At 37.0% G+C, this 25,528-nt stretch overlaps 4 protein-coding genes across 8 annotated transcripts in view; 3 read left to right on the top strand and 1 right to left on the bottom strand.

Annotated features, from left to right (window-relative positions):
* The window catches only part of mmd (disintegrin and metalloproteinase domain-containing protein mind-meld), a 937,314-nt gene that overhangs the window by 777,628 nt on the left and 134,158 nt on the right, over positions 1-25,528 (top strand). The window lies entirely within an intron of this gene.
* sni (SDR family oxidoreductase sniffer) overlaps positions 1-25,528 on the top strand; it is a 241,398-nt gene that overhangs the window by 149,877 nt on the left and 65,993 nt on the right. The gene's annotated exons all lie outside the window — the stretch shown is intronic.
* LOC114248922 (SAC3 domain-containing protein 1) lies at positions 65-4,747 on the top strand. Its single transcript, XM_028182359.2, has 7 exons — positions 65-535; positions 806-967; positions 1,050-1,211; positions 1,888-2,169; positions 2,590-2,727; positions 2,882-3,071; positions 3,917-4,747. The coding sequence occupies exons 1-7, from the start codon at positions 435-437 to the stop codon at positions 3,992-3,994; spliced, it is 1,113 nt and encodes a 370-aa protein (XP_028038160.2). The 5' UTR covers positions 65-434; the 3' UTR covers positions 3,995-4,747.
* On the bottom strand, positions 5,778-24,873 carry Marf (Mitochondrial assembly regulatory factor). Of its 5 annotated transcripts, none has more exons than XM_089730686.1 (16): positions 24,732-24,871; positions 24,475-24,611; positions 23,921-24,228; positions 22,970-23,096; positions 22,357-22,519; positions 21,322-21,552; positions 20,646-20,753; positions 20,033-20,183; positions 18,987-19,150; positions 17,998-18,150; positions 14,845-15,052; positions 13,869-14,101; positions 13,369-13,524; positions 12,909-13,105; positions 11,861-12,070; positions 5,778-10,932 (listed from the first exon to the last, which is right to left on the bottom strand). In XM_089730686.1, exons 3-15 carry the CDS (start codon positions 24,123-24,125, stop codon positions 11,866-11,868), a joined length of 2,301 nt encoding a protein of 766 aa, XP_089586812.1. In that variant the 5' UTR covers positions 24,126-24,228; positions 24,475-24,611; positions 24,732-24,871; the 3' UTR covers positions 5,778-10,932; positions 11,861-11,865. The 5 variants fall into 5 exon arrangements, with proteins under 5 accessions (XP_089586812.1, XP_089586813.1, XP_089586814.1 ...); XM_089730687.1 differs by having other exon boundaries at positions 24,475-24,516; positions 24,732-24,854; XM_089730688.1 differs by having other exon boundaries at positions 23,921-24,159; positions 24,475-24,516; positions 24,732-24,844.

A 25,528-nucleotide genomic window follows, 5' to 3' on the forward strand; every position in this document is an offset into this window, starting at 1 on the left:
TATTATGTGAATCATCTATCATTGGTGTCCTGGCTGAACCTTTAGTCGCCCATCTGCCCTGGTAAAACTGAAAAGGCAAACAGTAATCCTTCCTTCCTTCCTCGTGGGTAACGGCTAGATGTTCACGAATCTTGAAAACGAAAAACTTTTCAGCTAGGTATGTGACTCTCAGATCTGTGTTTTTCAACTTGTCAAATTTCCTAGTTGTCATTGAACAAAATTCAAAAAACAAACTGTCATTAACGATCAGCAACCAGCAACATCACTATTCAAATTTAAACATTTTGATGATAAACATTAAGTGTATTATTGTCTACGCACTTTTGAAACTTGTATCTATGTTTTTAACTTCTGTCCATTAATTCAGCTTTATAGAATATACTAATTACTCTCTTCTACCAAGAATTCTGCTCAGCCCATAACAAAGTATAACAATGTCCTCGTATTTTGATTATTTTTGTACGCACATAGAAAAAAATTCGGATACTATTAGAGGAACTTGTAATTCTATGTGCCCAGATGAAGAGGTTATTTTGTAAGTTACTAGATTACAATAAAATATTCAAATACAATTTAAATTAAACTTTATTTTAAGTAATTTTCTTTCTTCTGACTATTATACTTTAATCACTTACTGATTATTGCGTTTATTTTAATCAGTTTTTAACTACATTCATCTCCAAAATTATAATTGTATGTTTAAAGATTAAAAATGTACAAATGGTAAAAAAAATACTTTTATGAATATTAAATAAGTCTTTACCAACGACGTTCACTTACAATTGAGATAATAATCACTTTTTAGAAGAGAAAGGGAGGATTTAGTTCATGTACTGGAGGTACTGGGACCAATAAGAAAATATGTGAAAAGCTACAGTAGATCAGCAGCTGACACCAACATCGCAAAACCGAATCTGCTTAGACCATATTCTGTACTGATTGATACCTTGCATTATTTGCTGCTTGAGTAAGAAATTAAAAGAGTTATAATATATTAACACTGAATCAAGTCAGTGGAGAGAGTTAATAAGGAATTTTTCCTTCTCCAGAGTAACAAAAAGGAAAGAAGTGTCCTCAGTGATGGCTTATGACTTTGTGAATGACAGACTAAGGGCTATAAGACAGGACATGACAATACAGAGATTACCTCCTGAACAATGTGTTAAATTATTGGAACCGATGATTCGTTTTTATGTTTACTATGGATACAAGTAAGATTTATTTGATTCATTAATTTATAATTATGTCCTTTATAATATTAAGTTCTGTGTTGTTAAAATATTACAAATCTGTAGATGCTTGAATGTATTGCCATATATTTTTTCAGTTAAATATACTTTAAAATACATAGTAGAGTATTGTGAACCAACAGGGTTAGCTACTGATAAACTAAAATACCTAATTTTATATTGAGAATTGTTGAGTTAATATTGTTAGAGTTTTACTGGTGGTAGGACCTCTTGTGAGTCTGTGCAGGTAGGTACCACCACCCTGCCTATTTCTGCCGTAAAGCAGCAATGCGTTTCGGTTTGAAGGGTGGGGCAGCCATTGTAACTATACTTGAGACCTTAGAAGTTATCTCAAGGTGGGTGGCGCATTTACGTTGTAGATGTCTATGGGCTCCAGTAACCACTTGACACCAGGTGGGCTGCGAGCTCGTCCACACATCTAAGCAAAAAAAAAACAAAAAGTTTGAGCCACAACATACTGGATTCCTGATACTTTCTGTATGTGTCAAAAGCTCTCATAGACAGTCTCTGCTAACCGCATGTTTATAAGATTAATTTAATAATTGATGATGATGAATAATTGAATTTAGAAAGACAGCTCTAGCTTGAAGTGCCAAAGTGTTTTTATGAATGTTCATTAATATTTTTCTTATTTCAGATTTTCCAATCTTCCTACAAAAGGTTTTGATTCTGACTTGAACAAAAAATATTTATTAGAGTGCATTAAATGGTTTCTAAGTTGCATTGACACAATGGATCTGTCCACTAACAGAAATATTGATTTACTCTCTGATTTTATTTCAAATTTAAACATAAAAAATGTAAGACGATACACATTGGGTTATGACAGAGTTTTAATGGAGTGTTTGTATATATTGTGTAATCTAGATGATGTCCACCCTTTATATAGATATTTGAATTTTTCAAAGGATTTGAAAAGGTAAATTTACAAACTATCCTACAATGTTCTTATGTTTGTAATCCTGATAATGAATTAAAAAAAAATATTTTTATTTTATTATTATGCTTTCATTGAAGCGTACAGACATGTATTGTCTTATGTTCACAAACAAGTTAACTTATAGCCAGGAATAATATTTTGTTACATTAGGCTTTTGCTCTGTGACTGCTATACTGCAAGTTCCAAGATTTTATGATATTTTGCATTTGGTCTCTTAGTGCAGTTAATTTCTTGAAGGGGTGTAAGACTGGTGCAAAAAACCCAGGAGAAACTCTTTCAGGAAAACTGATAGAATAAAATTGTTAAATACACATTAACAAAATTTCAACCCTATCCTGAGAGATGATAAATATTGCCTCATTCAACTAAAATCAATATATTCAATTAAATTTTTTTCAGTGACGCAAGATTAAATTCTGCATTTAAAATTGCGATAGCAAATATGAAAGGAAATTATATTAAAATATTCAAATCAATGAAGACCCTGTGTCCTCTGAGCTATTGTGCTTTGTACACATATATGCCGGTGATGCAAAGGTAATTATTGTTTTTGTATAATAACAAAGGCGTTTGAGGTTTATAACTTCTCAAATACCATTTAACCTTATATTGTAACCTAAATATTTACAAACTAGGGAAAATACGTATAGTCGAAAGTATTTTAGATTTAAAGATTTTATTTTCATTACAGGAAAGCATTACTAACATTAGCCCATGCATATAACAGTAAAAAGTTTGTAGTGCCAATCGAAGTTATAACACGTTGGTTGAGGTTATCAAGCAACAGGGACACAATAAAGGTGTGCTCTCACTATGGAATAAAGACCGAAGGAAACAATATCCTGTTCAATAAGGGAGAGTTTAAAACTGATGCTTTTTTGGTAATTATTTTTTTGTTGGTAGTTGAGGTCACTTTAAGTTATGTTAAGTTATTACCGGAGATAATTGTGACAATGTGAATCCTGATGACTGATACTAATATAAGGAAGTCTTGTGAGTCCGCACGGGTAGGTACAACCACCCTGCCTATTTCTGCCGTGAAGCAGCAATACGTTTCGGCTTGAAGGGTCGGGCAGCTGCTGTATTGTAAAAACGGAGACTTAGAACTCGTCTCTAGGCGGGTGGTGGTATGTAGGTTGGTGATGTCTATGGACTCCGGTAACCAATTAACACCAGGTGGCTCATGAGCTCGTCCACCCATCTAATCAATAAAAAAAATTAAAATCACTTAACATCAGGGGAATTACTTAACATCACTCACTCACTTAACATCAGTAACCAGACAGTCCAGAACGATCCAAACTTGGTAGAATCACGCCCTTACGGATCCATCAGATCCAATAACCTTTGCATTAGACGCCTTCAGCTCTAACACTAGGAGCAGGCTTAAAGACCCCGGTAACCGTACTCGTCGAACTCGACAAAGACGTCGGCGTGCAACCTAACCCATGCATCAGCCCGCTGAGCTTCTCGCCGGATCTTCTCAACGCGTCGCGATTCCGATCCGGTAGTAGATTCATTCGCGAAGCAATTGCTCTTAAGTTGTTAGGTCTCCTTCGGAGGCGCTCGGGCAGTTTAGCAAATCTCACCCCGCCTGGCAGAGCCTTTGCTCGCCCACCTGTCCTGGTGAAACTGGAAAGGCCTTCGGGCCACCAGTAATCTATCAATCACAAAAACTTTGTAGAATAGCCTCTAAAACAATAATAACACATCTGTTATTTTACAGCACCAAACCAGTTTAGAAGATGACACAATGAAGCATCTAGATTTAAGTATAGACAATATTTTTACATATAGTTCTTGAAAATCACATTGGAATCTTAAACTAGAATATTAATAATAGATAATAAACATTAGACAACTGTACGATGAATGATATCGAAGCCCCACAGTACGCCATGTATTTCTTTAGAACAAGCCCTGTGACATACCTAATGATCGGAACTCTCACAATTTGAGACTAGATGATTTAGTTAGAGTTCCCAGAAATCAAACTTGTATGTATCAGCTGGTAGTTTTGGTTATTCAAAACGAAGCTGTACCTATTTATTTCGTAGACTACCTGGCTAATAATAATACAAGATGTCTCTCTCTCTCTTCAATCGGTCCCTCATTGCTGAGGATCGTGACTCCGTTTGATTCCGTCAACTAGCTGTCTCCATCGATCTGTAGCTTGGTGGAGTATGTCGCTGACAGATATTTTCAGTTACTCCGCTATTTGGTCCGACCATCGTTTGGGACCTCTACCCCTAGGCTTTTCCCCTCGATTTTACCGGTCACCAATTCACCATAAGGTGGAAACGAAAATCTACATTTCATGAACGCGCAATGTAAAGTAAATGCGACGCGAGAACGTTGACCCCGCGTCATCATCTGATTACATACTACAACTACCTCCCACAATTAAGAGATTATACTTTTACGTTTCTTGTTAATGTATTGTAGTTGCAGGTTTAATGTAAGCACACCTTTTTGCACCAACTTTTGATTTACAACCATAAAAGATTTAGAATTAAGCATAGACAATGTTAATGTTAATATCAAAATTAGAACCACAGTAATTTTTATGAAAAACATTACTGGTGATCTCAATATTTCTCGCAAATGAAACATGACTTCGGATATCGATATGTTCAACTTTACTAATTGAATATTTCTAATTTTAATTTGTTATTATTATTAGATATATATATACTTATATATAATGATATAATGATGATTACCATATATATATAATTGTTGTATGTAAATATCAGATCTGAAAACAGGAGTCGAGTTCATAAGAAATATAAAAAAAACGTAAGCACGTGCGGTCGGGGAATCCCCATCAGGACGGAAGTTCCTAAATTTTAAAGAAAATTTCGAATGTGAGCGAAGTACTCGCATTTCGATTTTTAATTTTCGTCTTCAATGCTACTGTTATCAGATCATGACTTGTAAATGTGGTTATTATAGGTAACTAAAGTACTGAATTGCATTGAGTTTTTTTAATTTGTGTCTAGTTTAGATCGAAATTGTTCAATATTTTTTAACTAACTTTTTAAACAATAATTAACATTGAAGTAGTTTTTAATTTTTTTTTTTTTTTTTTTTGTTTCTACCTATGCTGATAGCCTTGAGAGGCTACTTCAGCGTACCCTAGCTTGTGTAGGTGAGCTCGCGGGGCTCAAACCGGAGAATTGCTAACACCGCCCTAGCAAGAGCAGTGCTTCGCAGAATCTACCACCGGATCGGAAGCGCGACCCACTGAGAAGATCCGGCGAGAAACTCAGTGGGCTGTGTCTGTGGGTTAATTCGCTCGTCGAGCCCTTCGTCGCAAGCGACGGGTTCGGCGAGGACGGTGACCGGTGCTTGTATTGCCTAAAAGCACCGTTAATGGATCAGGAGGATCCGTGATGACGTGCTTTGGGCGACGTCGACGGTTTACCATGTTTTTCATAACAAGACTACCTGAAGAGTGTCGTGGTTAATAATTATGTGGATAAATATATAATTTTTCATTATTATTTAATTGAGTCAAGTTCCGGTTTCATCCCGCAGCGAGAAGCCGTCTATCGGATTGTTTTATGGAGAAAAATAAAACTATATTTTTTTTATAAAGGAAACCTTTATTTTCGTTTTATTTACATGAGAAAAAACAAATTCTCCTAAATAATGCTTTAGCTAAATTACATAATACAACAAAAACGAATATAACACATCGAGTACCTACTTAACATTATGGTTCCGTAATAAATATTCATAATTTTTTTATTTAACATACATTTTCACAATTCATACACATTCCTTTGGCTTCTATGAACGGTAGATAGGAGTAAATACGGCGCAGACGAGCGGGCTCCGTGCTCTTAACGAAGCGTGTGCAAATTCTTTTTCGTCTACAAATTTCAAATATTTTTTCAGTTTCGTACATTTATGCCATGTGTATGTTACGGTAAAAGTAGATATTGCGGCAAATGTGCACATTTTCCGGTAAAGATGCTGTTTCGTACTGAAACAGATTTTTTCGTGTTTCTATATTTTTATTAGTATCGAGTATTAGGCAATATACATCTTCAAGACAACACAAGTCTTAACCTAAGCGCAGTAAGGTTCGATCTTGCCTGTAGCCAACCAGAAGCTTGCTGAGCAACCCCTCCAAGCCTACGGGCAGAGATCGCCGTCGCATAGTACACATAGCACACGCATTCCGCGACAGACATTATTTATTACAAAAAACAAAAATTATCCAACGCAAGTCACGCGTGACCATTAGAACCAGCGACAATTGTTCATCGTGTACCAGTCAAGGGACAGACGGTCCCACCTCCGGAAACGGCGCTGAGCCCAGGGAGCGCGAGGCAGTGGAAGGAAGGTGAATCGGTAAGTCTTCAGGCACTTATTTCGTTCCTTACTGTACATATGCACATTTGCCTCCTCGTTTGGGTAATGTGCATTCAACTAACATTTACAATTTCAAAGAAGGGAAATGTACATTGAATTCACAATGACCATGTCGTTTTGGTAAATGTGAGCATGGCATACGAAATCGCAAGTGCTAGTAATGTGGTGCGCATACATTTCCAAAGAGTGTACATTTACCGTAACATATATATTGAATATGATTTTACATTATTTCCAAAATGTCAAAAATGTATCTTTATCGGCAAACTGTCTGTCGACCGGGGCGGTTGGTTCTCTGACAACAACAAATCGTATGGTTCTATCAAATCTGTAATGTTTTAAAATGATCCTATGAGTAATATAAAACAGAATATAATTTGGAGTTCTTAAAAATGAAAAATAAATACATTTCGTTGTGCTAAAATTGAATTACTTTAAATATTATATTGTTTATGGACTTCGATTGAATTTATTGACTTCTTAAGACTAGTGTGACAAAACAGATACAAATCTATTCAAATACTAGGTCTTACTGTAAACACATTGTGCTGAAGTATTTTCTTGTTTAGTTTTTTATTTCGTGTGAACTGGAAAAATGATACTGATGACTGGAGTTGAACACGGAAGCTACAAAACAGTTCGTAACTAGCTTTAAGCGCACACATTTTCAAGCATTTAAGCGTACACTAACAAATAAAATTTCAAATTCAAATCGTGCCGACATGGAGTCTGGAATTAAATAGTGAAAAAAAACCACCAAGAATAACTTTAGTTTATCGTTGCACATTTAGGAGCAGCATTCAACAACAAGGTAACAATATGAGGAACCATAGTAAATCTACGTTTAAATTCTATCACTCAGAGAGCCTTCCATTGCCACTTCAGAGCAATACTAAAGTCACTGTCGTAGAAGATATGCGATTATACAGATTATTATATAAGCAGTGTGCTCAGTGCGAGTTTTTTAACGTTCTCGATAGCGTAAAAGTTAACTCAAATTTGTAAGCAGTTGAAACAGCGCCCCTAGCGGTGAACGTAGACAAACGTTCCCACTCTATACAACGAATGAAATGAATTTCTCTCCGAAATCCAGGATGCTGACGTATTTGCCGATATTTGGGGAATACTTTTGTCTAAAATAATGTTATTTTTAGCATAATAATAATCTATACTAATAAATAAATCTACAGTGGTTTTTACGGATGTTCCGTTATAACTACTGAACCATGCATCTGATTGACTTGAAACTTGGTATCCATGTAGCAAATACATGTACTTAACAGATAGGCTAATATTTATATGAGTGTTGGACTCGCTAATAATAATGACAATAAATAATAATGTTAATTTTAAATGCCTAGCGAGGCGAGTACGGCTAGTACTTAATAATTTTAGTAATGTTTTTTGTGTTAACGATTTAGTCGTTTTGGTGGAAACTGTAAACCTGACTTGTATTGAATTGAATAAATAAATAAATACAACATTTAAGTTAACTTTTACGCTATCGAGAACGTTAAAAAACTCTCACTAAGCACACAGACTTCAGACTGCACCTGGTGTTTGTGCGGTAACTGGAGACTAAGAATACAACGTGAACGTCATTAATGACCTTGAGACGTGAGGTTGAATTCCAACTGTATTTGTCTCAATGTACCATTCTCATTTCTATACGAGCTGCGTCGAACTCTCGAATTACGACAAGCGAACTAAACAATAGACACAGCCCACTGAGTTTCTCGCCGGATCTTCTCAGTGGGTCGCGATTCCAATCCGGTGGTATTACAAATTTTGCAGCACTGCTCTTACTGGGGCTAGTGTTAGCAAATTCTCTCAGGTTGAGCCCGTGAGCTCACTTACCAATCCGGACGTAGCTGAAATAACCCCTTAAGCTACCAGCAAGGTAAGTAGAGAAAAAAGAAAAGTTTCACAACGTTACTTTATCACACCCTGTATAGTATAGTATAGACACACAAATAATCAGATATGGAATGAAGCCTACATGCCAGACTTATTATATAACTCTAATAGCAACAGTACGGACCCAGAAGTTAGTTAGCATCTACAAGGACAACCTACACTCGCTCTTTAGGTAAACAACTTTACGTGCGATTATTCTCAACAAAATTTTCGTGACATCTAAAAAAAACATTTTTTTTTATTGCTTAGATGGGTGGACGAACTTACAGCCCACCTGGTGTTAAGTGGTTACTGGAGCCCATAGACATTTACGACGTAAATGCGCCACCCACCTTGAGATATAAACTCTAAGGTCTTAAGTATAGTTACATACAGTGACGTTAGTATTGCCAGAGGGAAAATATAGCTCAAAGAAACAACAACATATATTTTTTGACGTTTCGTCTTAGCTTGATCGATTAAATAAGTTTGAAAAAATAATAATAACAAAATCACTAAATTACAATAATACATATTTGATCTAATTAAGAATAAAAATCACTGTACATACAAACAAAGATGTCGGAATAAATAATTACAAACAAACGTTACACAGATTATGCACGTGTATATTTTAAAGTAGCGTGCGTGTATTTTAATGTTGGTAACATAACATGCTTTAACAATAAGATCAAAGTAATACATGTTAAGAAATTGCCACGGATAATAAAATTTCAACCTATCTTAACTTTGTGAACTGAGATTTTAACGACAAGTAACACTTTATATTCATAGACAACATATCCCTATATAATCTGTGGGGAGCCGTTGCATCGATTGTGATAAAATCAAGTATTTCATTCAATAACCTTAAAATATCAACGTGTATTTTCTATTAAAGGAGCCACACGGTCGCCTCGTACGAAGCAGCAATATTAACAGATCGAAATATATATTAAACGTTGAGTTAAAAATATTCAATTACGGTTTTTATTTCATTCGTTTTAAAATATCCGATATTTCATATTTCTCACATAACCATTAATGTTAATAAAAATGTTATGCCCCAGTAATAATTGAAGTAAACATCTTTAAAGATATCGCCTATGTACTGCGACCAAATGTCAAGTCCTTAAGAGAATAAATTGCTTCGCGAATTTGGTTGGATTAGAACACAATGAAAATTTGTTTCTATTAAAAAAAAAATCATTGTTAAGAAAAGATTAATATGAAAGAAAACACTTTGTTTGAATCACGTGACGCGTGCGTCGAGCAATTTCAAAGGATACGCAGTAACTTAGAACCCGATTCTCAGTATCTTTACCGAACTGTGACGTCACGAGCGCGTGAGTTCGAATGAACTTGAAACAAGAAGAAATGCACTCATTTTACTATTTAAACAGATCGCGCAAAAGTTAACTCAAATTTGTATGGAATTGGAACAGCGCCTCTAGCGGCAAACGAAGGGAAGCTGCTCCAACTCCATACAAATTTGAGTTAACTTTTACGCGATCGAGAAGTTAAAAAACTCTCTTTGAGCACACAGAGGTTTACGTGGACCCGAAGATAGCAGTGTGCTTAATGCGAGTTTTTTAACGTTGTCGATAGCGTAAAAGTTAGCTCATATTTGTATGGAATGGGATCGTTTGCCTACGTTCGCCGCTAGGGGCGCTGTTACCAACTGCATACAAAATTGGGTTAACTTTTACGCTATCGAGAATGATAAAGAACTCGCACTAAGCACACAGAGGGCTCGACCGCCAAACTACTCTACTCCACAAACTTCAAGGAAACGATGGGTTGTTTTCGTTTTTAAATAAGAGATTTATTCACAGCGATGCTCTTGTAAACTGCAGACTTCCTTACAAGATCGATTCCGCGAACTACCCGCCACTACACACGTACAATACAACGATTGAAATATTCGACATTTCTCGATCTCCTGCCTACAAATTTGAATGTAAGAGTCGAGTGAAATTATCGGAAAGGCAAAAAATGAAAACGCTATTCACGTAATGAATAGACACGTATAGATCCGACCTTTTAGCTTTCCGGGCTTGTAATTATTTCGTTAAAGCATTTTAGTTATTGAGATACATTCACAACCCCACACTCAACATTTGTTGTTGTGGCTCTAATAGAATCAAAATCGTGTTTTAAATTAGATAACACAAGTATTTAATTCATCTTTAATACATTATTTGACTGGACGTTGACGAAGCGGCCATTACTTGCGTCGACGCGTGACGTCACGGCGACAGAACCCGAGATAGGCTGTCCCTTTCTCGTTTGACTGTTGAGTGTTGCCATATTAATCTATTTATTGAATAAATCGATTGGCATTATACCTATATGTACCTGTACTCTACTACCTTTGTATATATTTAGTGAAACCGTGGCGTGTCGGCTGCGGAGTGCGTCTCGCCGGCCGCTGTCTTCCGTTCGACACGTCGTGTTAGCACACTGCAAAAAAATATAGTTGAAAATAGTATCGATAAATCTTGATTGGAAAACAAATGGATATTAATTAAAAAAAAATCGTTGTGATTTAACATAATTTATTTGTTGAAAATTTAAGAGAGTAATTTAAATATTTTTTAAATATTCAGTGTACCTAGTTATTTTTTAATAATAATTAATTGAAAATGTTATCGGTTTTAAATATTGAAAAGAAGCACAAAGAATGCAGAGTCGTTGCCACACATAAAAACAGTGACTTGGGACTTTTTCATTCTTCTAGCAATGTCACCTATACATTCAATAAGTATTTTTTATATTTAAAAATTTATTTACATAATTAATATATATTTTATTTGATATCTACTTATTTAGTCCATAGACACAAACAAAGTAAAAATTCTTTCAAAACATATTCAGATTGTTACACACAGCATTGATATTTAACAGTGTTCAAATCATGACTACTTTCATGCATTGTGTTGAAATAATTTTATAATAATATTAAAATTATAAATATTATGAACATCATTTAACTGTTATTCATGTTGAGCACTCTGGATCCAAACCAGCCTTTAGGTTAAGGTAGTTTTGATGTTAATCTTGAGTTTTTGTTTTATTATTATTTCATTTTTTGTTTTTTATTATTATTATTCCTTTTGTTTATTCCAAGATTGTAGTTATTATTTTTATTTTATTTCTGGTATAAATGAAATGTTAATGAATGTAATATGGATGCAAAATCTGAAGTAAATGAAATAAATAAATTACTTATGTTTTTTTTTTGTTATTGCAAAGATGGGTGAACGAGCACACAACCCGGTGTTAAGTGGTTACTGGAGCCCATGGACATCTACAACGTAAATGCGCCACCCACCTTGAGATATTAGTTCTAAGATCTCAGTATAGTTACAACGTCAGTAAAAAAAGTTACCAAAATTAATTATTGTGCTTGAGGAAGGCCTCTTCGAACAGTTCGAGCTCGTGCGACAGATAGTTCGCCTTGTTCCGCAGCTTTTTCGCGGACGTGGAGGCGTCGTCCAGCATCTTGATGGCGTCCCGCACCCCGGACAGCTCGGCGTCCATCTCCGTGGTGGCCTCGTCGATGAGCCGACAGAGCCGGGCGAACATCGTGGACAGCTCCCTGCGGGCGGGCGGGGGCGGTTAGCCGAGCCGACTCAGCGGGGCGGGGGCGGGGGTCGACACGCAACGGTCAACCAAAATATATATATTTTTTAAAGGGATTTTATGACCTGGTAACTAAGACCTTTAAGTCATGTCTTATTTTAATTTATATTCTTATTTTTATGAAAAATGATAATATGGAGTGAAATGAAATGAGATGAGATGAAATATAATCTCAGTAAAATGGTGGCCATTTACTAAGATTTTTTTCAGTGGACTTTTAGAGGATCCTGAGAAGTTACGTCCAGCGGCTTTGTGTCATTTCCCCGCATTTGTGCATTTTCTCAGATATTAAACAGTTAATAAACCACCGTTATTACACATTTAAACCTAAAGAAACACTAAATAGACAAAATAAAACAAATCACACAGCTTCACTCCTCGCGTTCCCACCAAAAAGTCCACAAAATATATATGAAGGTAGTAGAGTATAGGCACATATAGGTGTAATGCCAATCGATTTGTTCAATAAATAGATTAATATGGCAACACTCAACGGTCAAACGAGAAAGGGACCGACAATCTCGGGTTCTGTCGCCGTGACGTCACGCGTCGGCGCAAGTAATGGCCGCACGCCAACGTCCAGTTAAATAATGTATAAAAGATTATTCAAATACTTGTGTTATCTAATTTAAAACGATTTCGTTTCTATTAGAGCCACAACAACAAATGTTGAGTGTGGGGCCGTGAACGTATCTCAATAACTAAAATTCTTTAATGAAATAATTTCAAGCCCGTAAAGCTAAAAGGTCGGATCTATACGTTAGCGGGGACGCGAGGCGGGGCGGGGTACTCACTGCTGCACTTGGTGGCTGCAGTTGGCGGAGGTGAGGTCGACGATGAGGCGCAGCTTCTTGCCGGCGTGCGCGACGTACTGGCGCTTGAACACGCGCTCCTGCGCCTTGGCCGTCCACGTGAGGCGCTCGTACGCATACAGCGCGCCGTACGCCAGCCCCGTCACCGCCAGCACGCGCCACCCCACCGTCTTCAGCAGCTGCAACACACGCATCTCTAGGATTCACCCAACAGAGTACTAGTCGTTTTATTTTTCCAAATGGAAAGGCAAAAATATCACACCATACAGCCTAATCTTATATATATATTTTTTTTATGAAATATGATATATGAGATGAGATGATATGGGATGAAATGTAATCTCAGTAAAATGGTGGTCGTTTACTGAGATTTTTTCAGTGGAAACTCAGTAAACTACATTTCCGTAACTAAGTATTGAGAGTAGTACAGAGATGAACTAACCAATCCGGAGAGCAACAGGCCCCCCATAGTCCCCTGCGACGTGAGGGCCCCCAGCGCGAACTTGGAGAGCAGCCCCCACTCCTCCGCGCTGAGCACGGGCAGCGCGGCGCGGGGGGCGGGGGGCAGCGCCGACACCGGGGTGATGCTGGCCGGGATCTGGAACACAACAATGTGACCAAAATGAAACCCGCAAAATTATAATTTGCGCAATTACTGGTGGTAGTACCTCTTGTGAGTCTGCGCGGGTGGGTACCACCACCCTGCCTATTTCTGCCGTGAAGCAGTAATGCGTTTCGGTTTGAAGGGTGGGGCAGCCGTTGTTACTATACTTGAGACCTTAGAACTTATATCTCAAGGTGGGTGGCGCATTTACGTTGTGGATGTCTATGGGCTCCAGTAACCACTTAACATCAGGTGGGCTGTGAGCTCGTCCACCCACCTTAGCAATAATTAAATAAAAAATTAATAAATTACGTGATGTGACAATCACCGGGACCCACCTGAGTGTACTGTGGGGGGTTATTCAAAGCGATCCGATTAGTATTCTTTCCCTGGAACCGTTGGATGAGAGCCGTGAGCCCGTACGAGAAGCGGAACGACAAGTCTTCGTTGAAGTCGGCGCAGAGGTTGTCGCAGTTCAGCCGGTACAGCACCTCGAAGGGCTGCTGGTGAGGTATGATGTAGTTTGCTGCGGCGGCACGCTTGTTGGTAGGAAGGATATTGTACATGCGTTCTGCGGAATATAAAATAATTCAATGAAAAAATAGCACACCATTGATAATTATTAACACAACACGCCAAAAACATTCGGCCCTTCTGCCTCCCTTGGTAATGTGGTCGTATGGACATCTCTCAGAACGCCGGATAGTGGAAAGTAAAGTATTCCGACTCGGCAGGCTGGCTGTGGTCCTACTGGATATATCCAAACCGGGGAGTGCTCTCAGGAATTATGTGAGTAGACACTATCTTCTCGTTTTTACTATCCGCCACCGGAGTAGAGTTCATCCATACTACCTGGAGCTACTACGGTCATCGACAGTGCGTTTCCAGAGGTCTTTTTTGCCACATACCATTCGGTTATGGAATGAGCTCCCCTCCACGGTGTTTCCCGAGCGCTATGACATGTCCTTCTTCAAACGAGGCTTGTGGAGAGTATTAAGCGGTAGGCAGCGGCTTGGCTCTGCCCCTGGCATTGCTGACGTCCATGAGCGACGGTAACCACTTACCATCAGGTGTCTATCTGCTCGGGCAATAAAAAAAAACCAGCGGCACCGGTGTAGCCCGTGGTGGCAGACGGAAGGTCGGGTTCGGTATGGACTCAGTCAGTTAAGTCACCTCCTCCCAGGTCCCCTCGGGCGGGATTCAGACTCTGAGAGTGTATGTGAGCCGTTTAGGGTCGGTAGCAGATCTTCACCCCCGTCCTGGCTGCACACATTGCGACACAGCAATCTCCATTTAAAATATAAAACAACTAACCAGCCATCTCCTTTTGAACTACGTCCATTTCGTTTCCTATATCTGAAGACAGTCTCTTCTTGAGTCTAGACCCTAGCCCCGCCTCGACGTGCCGGTGCAGGGCTCGCTTGTACTGCTCGAGGGCGGGTCGCTCTGGACGGAATTCCGATTCGTATTCATCGACGAGGGCCGACAGACGACGGATCTCTTGACTCAGGGTTAGAGATACCTGGAATACAATAAAAAACGATTGGAATTTTAGTATACATACATGTGTAAATGAAGCTCTCTTGGCCCTTCATTACATTTAAATTTCCCGCGCGCATTAGCTTCGACTATCATAATAGTATTATCTATGATGCAAGCTGTATGGGCTCAGATCCCCTTGCCTTTCCTAATAAGGAAAAATTGTACCAAATAAGTCTATGGTGCAAGTTATGTTCATTCTATAATTGGAAATATTTCTCTCTGGCTCTGTACATTCAAAAAGATAATGTGCTTTCTAAAAAATAATTAAATAAATCCGATTTACAAAAAAAAATTTAAATATTGAAGCAATATCTTTCAATGTTGTTTCTCTTTGCAGATTCGAATATAATTATCATAATTATAAGTGCAGAAATAAGTTAATAAAATAATGATAAAATAAATAACTCTTTGCAGAGCAACAACTTGGTTGTTTTGTTTCAATAAACAACTCATTACACGTGTTTAATTTTGTTTACCATGACATGGGGTAAATTGGGATTCTGGGGTAAATTGGGACAAACCTGCGGAAGATTCTCAAAGTACTTGTAGCACGGAATCTACCTAATTTTCTTTAAGGTAATATTTATCAATGTATAGAAGAAAAACCAAGTTAACTATGGAAGTACTAAACATGAGTTTAGTTGGTCCCAAAAATTCGTCAAATTAAATTTAAAATAGTGGTTGAAAAGTGCGTTTTAAAACAGCTTAAAGAACTTTTAAAAAAAGTAATATTATCGTTGTTTTTTCAATAAGATCACAGTTTATATAAGTTTTTAATACACCTGGAAATACCACAACAAACGGTAAGTTGCAATATTCTTATTTTAAATACAATATTTCAACAAAATAAAAAATATATATTTTTTCCTTTCTTTTTGGGGAAAATTGGGACTTATGTAGGGTAATTTGGAACGAGACTGGAAAAATTTGGGACGAGAAAACACAAAATTGGAACGCCAAAAGACAAAATAGGGATGGCTTGTTAGGGTTGTCACTGATATCTTATAATAGATTTTTTAGCCTATACTATCACTTAATTGCGTGATGTAAAGAAGGTTAATGTGTTTATCAGTTAGTTTATGTAAGTATTATAGGTAAAAGAAAAGTATATATAATAACTTTTTTTCGCGACATTTACCTTGTAATATCTGCCCGGTCGTATGTTCTTTATAGCAATAAAAAAAATTAAAAGTTAAAAGAACTCAAACGAATCAAAACTTTTGTTATTTCAGAATCTATTCACGCGTCGAATCATGATTTTTTTAACATTCACAACGCACACACAAATAAAAAACAGGCCTCAGATTTTAAATGTAACATTAATTAAAAATCCGAGATATCCAATTATGAGTGAGTGAATTAATTGAGTTTAGTTATTTAGCTTAGAAAGAATTTCTTTTATTTTTGTTATTATTGACAGTAATCAGATAAAGCTGTTTTTTTATCTTATTCACCTGATATCTTACTCTTGCTCAAAGATCATTTTGAAAATGTTGATTAAATAAAATTGTATTAATGCATTTCCAGTCCTTTTATTTTCTATTTTTTATTCTATTTTATGATTTTGTTTCAGAGTTGTGATTTTTAAGGAAATTAAATAATAATTTTCTAAAATATAACATGCACATACTTTTTTTGATCATTGTATTGTTGATTATCATTCACGTCACATCGCTTCGGAATAGAAACCAGGTTAATTTACACTATGTTGTGTATTGTGCTTAAATTATGGATTGTATTCATCATTTCGGTCCATATAAATAATTATATGGCACCTACCTATATATCGCAGTACTGCGAGTTGACAACCCTTACAAATATCCCAATTTAACCCTTAACCGTGTCAATTTACCCCGGACGCTGGGTAAATTGGGACGGCCATTATTTTACCTATTATTTCTTTAAAATGAATAATTAAAATAATGTAACGGTTTTTATCACCTAGGTACGTTCAAGACTCAACTTATTTCTTTGGTTGAGCAGTGACTATTTAATTGGAACTATTTTAAAATTCAATCTGAAGGTCGATTTTGTCCCTATTTACCCCATTGTATGGTACATTTTGAAGACGGTAATGGCGGGTTGTGACTCTTGCCCGCATACATGGGCTGCGACCGAAATAAAAGCGACAAAGGCCTTAAGGTAGCATTCCGATGTTGAGGATCACGACCGACGGCCAGTCTGCTCGCAGTTTTTATTGTATACACTTGTGTTCTAGTGCTCAGTATAATTATGTCAGACAATGTATCCGCAACTAGGAAAAGAGGTATACAGATTTTATTAGAAGAAGATGATACACTCATTTTGTTTGCCTTGCTTTCGGAAACAAGAATTTTGCCAATTTCTTCCAAAAAATATTGTCTCGAATAACATTATCTCGATATGACTGGAATATCTAATCGTATATAGGTGGGTTTTTAGACACTACATCTATTAATAACTAGCTGTACTGGGCATTTAAAATTAACATTATTTCTCACCCCCACAAAGATTCTCATCATTAACGCCCCCGCAACTGGTGTAGGGAGTCCAACATTCATATAAATATTAGCCTATCCATTAAGTACATTTATTTTCTACATGGATACCAAATTTCTAATTAATCGGATGCATTGTTCAGTAGTTATAACGCAACATCCGTAAAAACCATTGTAGATTTATATATTAGTATAGATCTATTAATAATTTGTCATCAAGTGTGGAAAATTACGCCATTTTGACGTGCAAGGTGGCCGGGTCGTTTACTAGCCACGCCCACAGGTCGCGCGACCGGGTCGCTTGCATTGTTTAGGGTTCCATATAAATTCATACTAAGCAGTAAGTCGCGCGATCCGGTCGCGGTCGCCTGTCGCAGTCGTCGGTCGCAATCGCCAACATCGGAATGCTACCTTTATAGACAATATCGTAGGTGAATTTATTGCTAACCTTGTGCTCCACGCTCTCAACCATCCTGTTGATCTTGTCCTTCATCTGCCTCGTGATGGTGGTCAGCTGTTCCTCTATGGACGACAACTGCTCGTGTAGTATCCTCTGCTTCTCGACCTTGGCTGCCTTTTGCTCTGTTGCTATGTTGTACACCTAGAAAAAAATAATTAAAAGCTTTATACTATACAACTTAATTACAATAAATAAATGAACTAAAAACATTGTAGTAACTAAATACCTAGTTGGATACCTGATTGTTTTTGTACCCTTTATAACAGAAGCAAACACAAAATTTGATACTTTCTCTGCTAGACACCGAGCAATATGTATTGAACAATAATATTTGAATAATAATTTAATAATTATAGTAAAATCTCAGATGAAGAATATTAAATTAAAATTCCTCGTGATTTTATGTAAATAGTAAAAATACCTAACCGTCATTTAAATTTATACAAAATAATTGTAAATTAATTATAAAACAAATTCTATTTTTAAACTAAAAATTCGTAAAGACCATTTATGAAATATTATAATATTATTTTATACTTTATGGCTATTGGCTCTATTAAACCGTCCCGGAGATTTGTTCGTGGTTTTTCTCTACCTAAGCTGATAGTCTTGAGAGACCATATTAGCGTCACCGGGCTAGTAAGTGAGCTCACGGGGCTCAAACTTGACGACGTTGCTAACGCGAACCCTAGCAAGAGCCGTACTTCGTAGAATCTACCACCGGATCGGAGACGCGACCCACTGAGAAGATCTGGCGAGAAACTCAGTGGGCTGTGTCTGTGGGTTAATTTACTGAAGAACGATGATGGTGTGTCGCAATGCGTGTAGCCAGGACGGGGGTGAAAATCTGCTGCCAAAACCCTAAACGACTCTCCTACACTCTCCGAGTCTGGATCCCGCCCGAGAGGACCTGGGAGGAGATGACATAACCGCCCGAGTCATCACGACACGTCACTGGAGTTTGTATATATCCTGACCCGATCGAGAGCCGCCATGACGTCCCCGGCGATGTTCTTGCCGCGGCGCGAGTGCTGCGCGAACTTGGTGCGCACGGCCGACTGGCTGATGCACTCCTCAAACTTGCGCTCGAAGTCCACGAACTCGAAGTAGCGCACCTGGTGACCCTCCGCCAGGATCGGAGCTGGACGCAATTACGTTACTTAGCAATATTAAGCACTTTTAGTGGTGGCCTACCACCTCTTATGAGTCCGCGCGGGAAGATTTTTGTTTATTGCCCTTGTAGACAGACGAGCATACGGCCCACTTGACGGTGAGTGATTACTGTCACCCATGGACTTCAGCAATGCCAGGGACAGAGCTAAGCCGCTGCCTACCGCTTAATACTCTCCACAAACCTCGTTTGAAGAAGGACATGTCGTCTTTTCGCATTAAAAGTGTATAATTTACAAAAATATTCGAAATTGATTTAATATGCGGAATCATTTGGCATCACCAGTATTTTTCTCATAAATACTGTCAAAAGAGCGTAATTTAATTTTAGTCTTTTTTTTTAGTTTACCTATATTTTGATTACTATTAACAAAATTAATAAATAATTTTATCTTACTTTAAAAGACAGATAATGTATCTGGTAAAAAATAAAAAATAAATGTTACAAAGATGATTAATATTATATCACATGTTAAGCCTTTAAAACACTCCTGTAAAATTAGTAAGTTTTGAAATTATACAGTCTTAATGCGAGAAGACGATGTAATAGCGCTCGGGAAACACCGTGGAGATTAGCTCACTCCAAAGTCGGACGTTACGCGGCAGAAAAGATCTCTGTTAACACACACTGTGGATTAACGCAATGGAAAATATTGTTTAGTTTTCAATACAATGTGGTTTACAGTGATTTCAGATAATAGAAAATGGGTCGTGCACTGGTGGCGCAATGATCAAAAGTGATGACGAGACCATCTCTAAATCTCAATCGCCAGTCCATAAACTAACAGATCAAAACACTAAGAAGCTGCTTCGAAGAACCGATACAGGCTACTTTCTCGACGCGGATACTCACAAGAGACAGGTTTCTCTCGATCACGCATCCTGGTGAGCAGGGCTTCCTTGGCGGATATGAAGAAAATCCTTTCTTCAGCCTCTTTAGGAGAGCACACGCGCAGCTCGCGCGATAAGAAGTCGACGCAGCGGTTCGCGTGTTGTGTGCGTACCTGGTAAATTATTTTCGAATATATTGAATACGCGATCGACTATCAATTGATCGCTAATGCTAACGATTTTTAATTTATTGATGCACAAAACAAACCACAATCGTGTAATAATCTCTGTGTGTGTGTTTTTATGTTCATAATAAATAAAAAAAATAGTATTGTGCACTCCTTCTCTATATTCTCTATAAGCGTGGGAAATTTCAAACTCCTACCTCCGCGCAATTTTCATAAAAAGGGGTACAAAGTTTTTGCTTCACGTATTTTAATATATATATATATATATGTAGATAATACTATAGATTCCATTTTAACTAGAGGGCGCTACAGACTCTAAATCGTCTAACAGTTGAGATCAGAAGTGGGGGGGGGGGTTGATCGTTCAGTACCATTGATTTTGATGAAATTAGTCGGCGTTCGTGATCACGCAGGACCACGCGGGGTCTGCTGCTGGAGGCGACTCACCTGCTCCATGTACTCCGGCTCGGAGGCGGACGCGTCCCAGCGATTGTTCAATATAAATATATTCGGTTGGGATATCTTCGTCGATACTTTGTGAAAGAAGTTCTTCTCCTGTTGACAATTATAAACACATTCTATAGCACACAAGTCGTTTGTCCATCAAAGACATCACAGTTTGTGACCTTTCTACTAGCACAAGGTCGTAGGGAAATTACTTTTACATTTTAATCCTGTATAAATGTTGTTATCCCACAAGAAGTAATTGTTTTGTCATTACGTGTGAACAAGTTCAGGGTCTACCCGGTGTAACGCGGCCACCTGTCTCGAGTAAGGAGATTGTCCTCCAGGCTCATACACCCCGACTACCAACTGGCGAGAATATTGCAGTGATATGGAACTTAGAGAAAGCTGCTGCTCATTCTCCGGTAATTCCTTTATAAATTTACTCGCACTTAGCACACTGAACGATCGCTATCGCAACCAACGGGTTAGGGTATTCCTTGTAACGCATACATTTTTAAGTACCCAGCTTTCAAAAAAATAAAGATATATCAAAATTCGTTCACCTACAAAAACAGTTTTGAGATAACATAAATTTTTTGAATTTACAACTCCATTCTTTTTTGAAGTAGGCTAAAAAGGTACGCCACAAACAGCGCGCGGCGAGCGACATACTCACAGTGACCATGAGCGTGGACTCTGCGTTGGCCACGAGCACGAACACGTCCGCGTCGAGGCAGTACTTGTCGATCCACGTGTCGAGGTTCGGCGTCACGTCCACGCCGGGGCTGTCCACCAGCACCACGTCGTCCCGCAGCAGCGCGCACAGCTCGCGGGGCCAGTGCACGTGCACCAGCGAGCACTCTTGCAGACGAGTCGCGCACAGGGCGTGACCTAACTGGCTTACAGACTGAAACAAACATTAACTAGGTTTGAACAGTAAGTTTTTATACTAATGCTATTGACCGATCAATTGTATATCTTTACATACAATGTAATGCCTACATTATAAATTAGCTTTTGCCCGCGACTTCGTCCGCGTGGAATAATTCACAAATAAAGCTTTATTTTAGAACAATTTTTTTTAGCATAAAAAACATAATAGTGAGTCAGTCAACCTTAACATATAGACATATGCTGTCGCGGACTTTTTTTAGATCTTTTAAAGAGGAACAATTCTGTCATACATTATTTTAGCGAAACTTTAACCGTTTCTGCAGCGCATGCAGCGGAAGCTCTCAAAAGGGGAAGAAACCCTGATTTTGAAACATTATTTATTGGTGCTCCACTTGTATTGGTCTTAGCGTGATGTTATATAGCCTATAGCCTTCCTCAATAAATGGGCTATCTAACACTGAAATAATTTTTCAAATCGGACCAATAGTTCCTGAGAATTACGCGTTCAAACAAACAAACTCTTCAGCTTTATAATATTGGTATAGATTGGCATTCAACAAATTTTTTTTAAATAAAGTTCAGACAAAATATAGTAAATTATTAATTAAAACATGTCAAAACAGATGCACAACTTATTAAAACATCTGCTAAGCTGTCCAAATGGATGCATACGTAATCAGATTCTTTTTATCAGTTCAAAGGATTAACTACATGATAATAGTATACTTGGATATCGCTTAGAATATACAATCGTGCAATCTCCTCTTAGTAATAGTAATAGTCTCAGTAGTAATATACGTTAGTGATTTTTCCTCACCTGTACATTAAGTTTCTCCTCGCAGCCTTCCGTTCTCATGTAGGCTTCGTTTGTATCAGAACCTTCAACTTGCAAGAAGCAGTTAGTCGTGTGTCCTATCCCGCTCGGTAGGATTTTGTCATGGAGCATCGCATTTATAACTGTACTTTTGCCATTGCTTGTCCTGTAAATAAAAGTAATAATAATCTTAGTTTGTGGCGGGTAGCCATCATACAACACAAGATATTTGACAGAGGCCTGAATCTTGCTTACGACATTTTCAGGATAAGCTTGCATATATACAAGTTCTGAACAACATTCGGACAGTTGGTCTACTGAGCAATATCACCCGTTTTGTGGGAGATTTTTCCTTTGTCGTATACATCCACAAGTTCAAAGTGACAACATAAGACTGTATCCCAGATATGGTTAGGTAAAACGAAGATACCTTTTAAATAATTTAATGACTAATCCATTATTAATCTTGAAATAATATATCTTAGCTCCAGAGAGTAACACAGTTCAGAGTCATGTTCCTATCACATATTAGGATCTTAAATAACTAGTATGTTTTTAACAACTTTTTATTTATTTAGCAAACTTTAAGATTTCCAAAGATAAAGAATATGCAAACCTTCCAAAGAAAGCAACTTTCATATGATCTCGCTTGAGAACCTCTCTGATGGCTTCTACCTTTGACACATATGACTCCACATTGCCCATATCCTGTGGTGTGGCAATGCCATTCTCACCCGATACAGCTGGAATCAAGTACAGTTTATTGGGAGAGAGGTATTCAGAATGTTACATAATAAAATAAGTGTTATTCATTTTAAAATTATTTAAATTATTGCTAATCAAAGTTCATCAACAATAACCCAATCTAGCAAAAGAATGTAAATTTTACAAGCACTGACCATTTAAAACATTGCAGATTGTGAGTACAGTATGTATATTAATGTTATCAGTTAAGTAAGTAGCACATAGACAATCATCCCACAACCTATTGATTCATAGCATGACGTCTACCAATAAAATTCCTATTTCCAGTAATGAAAATATACAAAAATAGAAGACTGAAAACTCTTTTTAAAATATATCGACACTTAAATGGCAAAAGTGACTAAGCGACAATGCGTGAACTTTACAGTAGACTAATTTAAAGTTGAAATACCTGAAAACAAAATTTATTTTAACGAATCTAGCTGTAGTAGAATCTAGCTAGTAGCTGTAGGATTGAAATGATTTTAATAGACCTAGAAATATATTTTTTTTGCGCATCGAATATGGTTATTGCCTATCTTTATGTATAAATCAGTTATTGTCGCTTAGTCACGTTTGCCTTTCAAGCGTCGATATGTAATGCTCTGATACTACATACGATCATTATAATTTCAAAGTAACTTATGAAGATTCTTAATTGATAAAACTCAATACAATTATTTAACAAACTATCTTCTTAGTTCATTAGCTGCCACTGACTGACCCTAATTGTCAATGAGGTTTCTATATTCCAACATATCTCTATCATCTTTCATGATTATCATTGTTCTCCATGAAATATGTCTGTTATTATAGGGCTCACCATGCATAAAAGTGACAGCATCTTTGACATAATCGTCAATCTCCACAAATATATCATTTATCTTCTTCTTCGCTCTGACGAATATCTGGAGCGGGGAGTCAACATTTTGCATGTTCACACGTACCGAGCCGTTGTTCAACATCGACACATTGTGTGGCCCGTCACCAGCCATCATCGATATCGTTCGGTTAACATACGCCGCCATACGGGAATGAAATCACTCTTGTAGTTAGAAGTACCTTATGGCGGACAAGCCAATAATATAGTCAATGTATTACTTCTATATTTAAACAACATGCAAGGATGGACTGCAACAAAACAAAAAAAGAAACAGTAACTAAAAAAGTGCAAATTGTGATTAGACTGAAATGAAAAAAAAAACTTTAAATTTTAATGCAGATAGAAAAAGCTTTAAGCTCCACATAAGTTGAGGTTATGTTTTTGCTTGAAACAGTGCTTTCAAGGTTTATTTGAGTCTACTGTGAGAGAAGTAGCATGCATAAGAAGCAAAATTATAAAACACTGAAGCAGTTTTATATGGGAATCGTTTGCACCTTATCATCTCGTTGCATCATCACAACAACCGATGTATATTCCTGCAGCCGCGTGAAAATTTGTATACATGTTAATGCTATTTATAGGTCATAAATAACATTTAAAATATACTGAGGCGTAAAACAAGTGACAGCCGCTAAATATAAATCAAAAATAGATTTGTATTTATAATTTTACTAATTATAATATAATCGTTCTTCAATTTCAAAGAAATTATAGGTTCTACTGCAGTTTTAAAATTTTCATTATCACTTACCTGTACTTTATAGGATCATTTTGTACATTTTTGCATTAATGTTGTACTCAAGAAAATAATAATAATTATCTTGCTGAAAATTTTGATTTTCTATAACTTTTCTGTTTTCTGTGGTCGATTTTCACACTATGGAGAAATTAGTGCGTTTTGTAATTGGTTGAATGTTCTTTGAAAATGTCACAAATGTCATTAAAGGAAAGCTATTGGTCAATATGTCAATTTCTATTATTTTAGCCAATCCCCAAACGCTATAAACTACGTTCAAAAATTTTTAAAGAACATCTGACCGACTTGATGTTTTCAATAATGTGTGGTTTATTTTTACAAAGGACGAAAAAGATTGTACCTACGTAGAAATGAAATTGATTGTAAAAAGAAATTCTTCATTTTTTGCATTATTTTTTAAATGCAAGCATTCTGTTAATCAAAAATATTAATTTATTTTTAAATTTAATTTTGCTTTTACTACGAATACCTACTCTGAAGTAGGTATGTAAGGTTTACCAATAAAAATTTTACAAACTTTTAATGTCCACTGTCAAATGTCTAGTTGCATTAAATGTCATAGGCTGAGATCAATATTTTAAGGCTGTTATACATTTACTTGATTTACCCATTATTAAAAAATATTACGTATAGTGAAACGTGTCTTTCAAATGTTGCAGGTACTCATGTCTTGTTGGAGTACTTTTTGAGATAATTTTAGCACAAGTAATTCACAACGAAACTCGACTTTAGACAAATAAGTGAATACTGCCTCTTGGACGGTTAAATTTGAGGGGATTGGGTTCTGTAGG

The sequence above is a fragment of the Bombyx mandarina genome, chromosome 10 (assembly GCF_030267445.1).
Source record: "Bombyx mandarina strain Sakado chromosome 10, ASM3026744v2".
Lineage (NCBI taxonomy): Eukaryota > Metazoa > Arthropoda > Insecta > Lepidoptera > Bombycidae > Bombyx > Bombyx mandarina.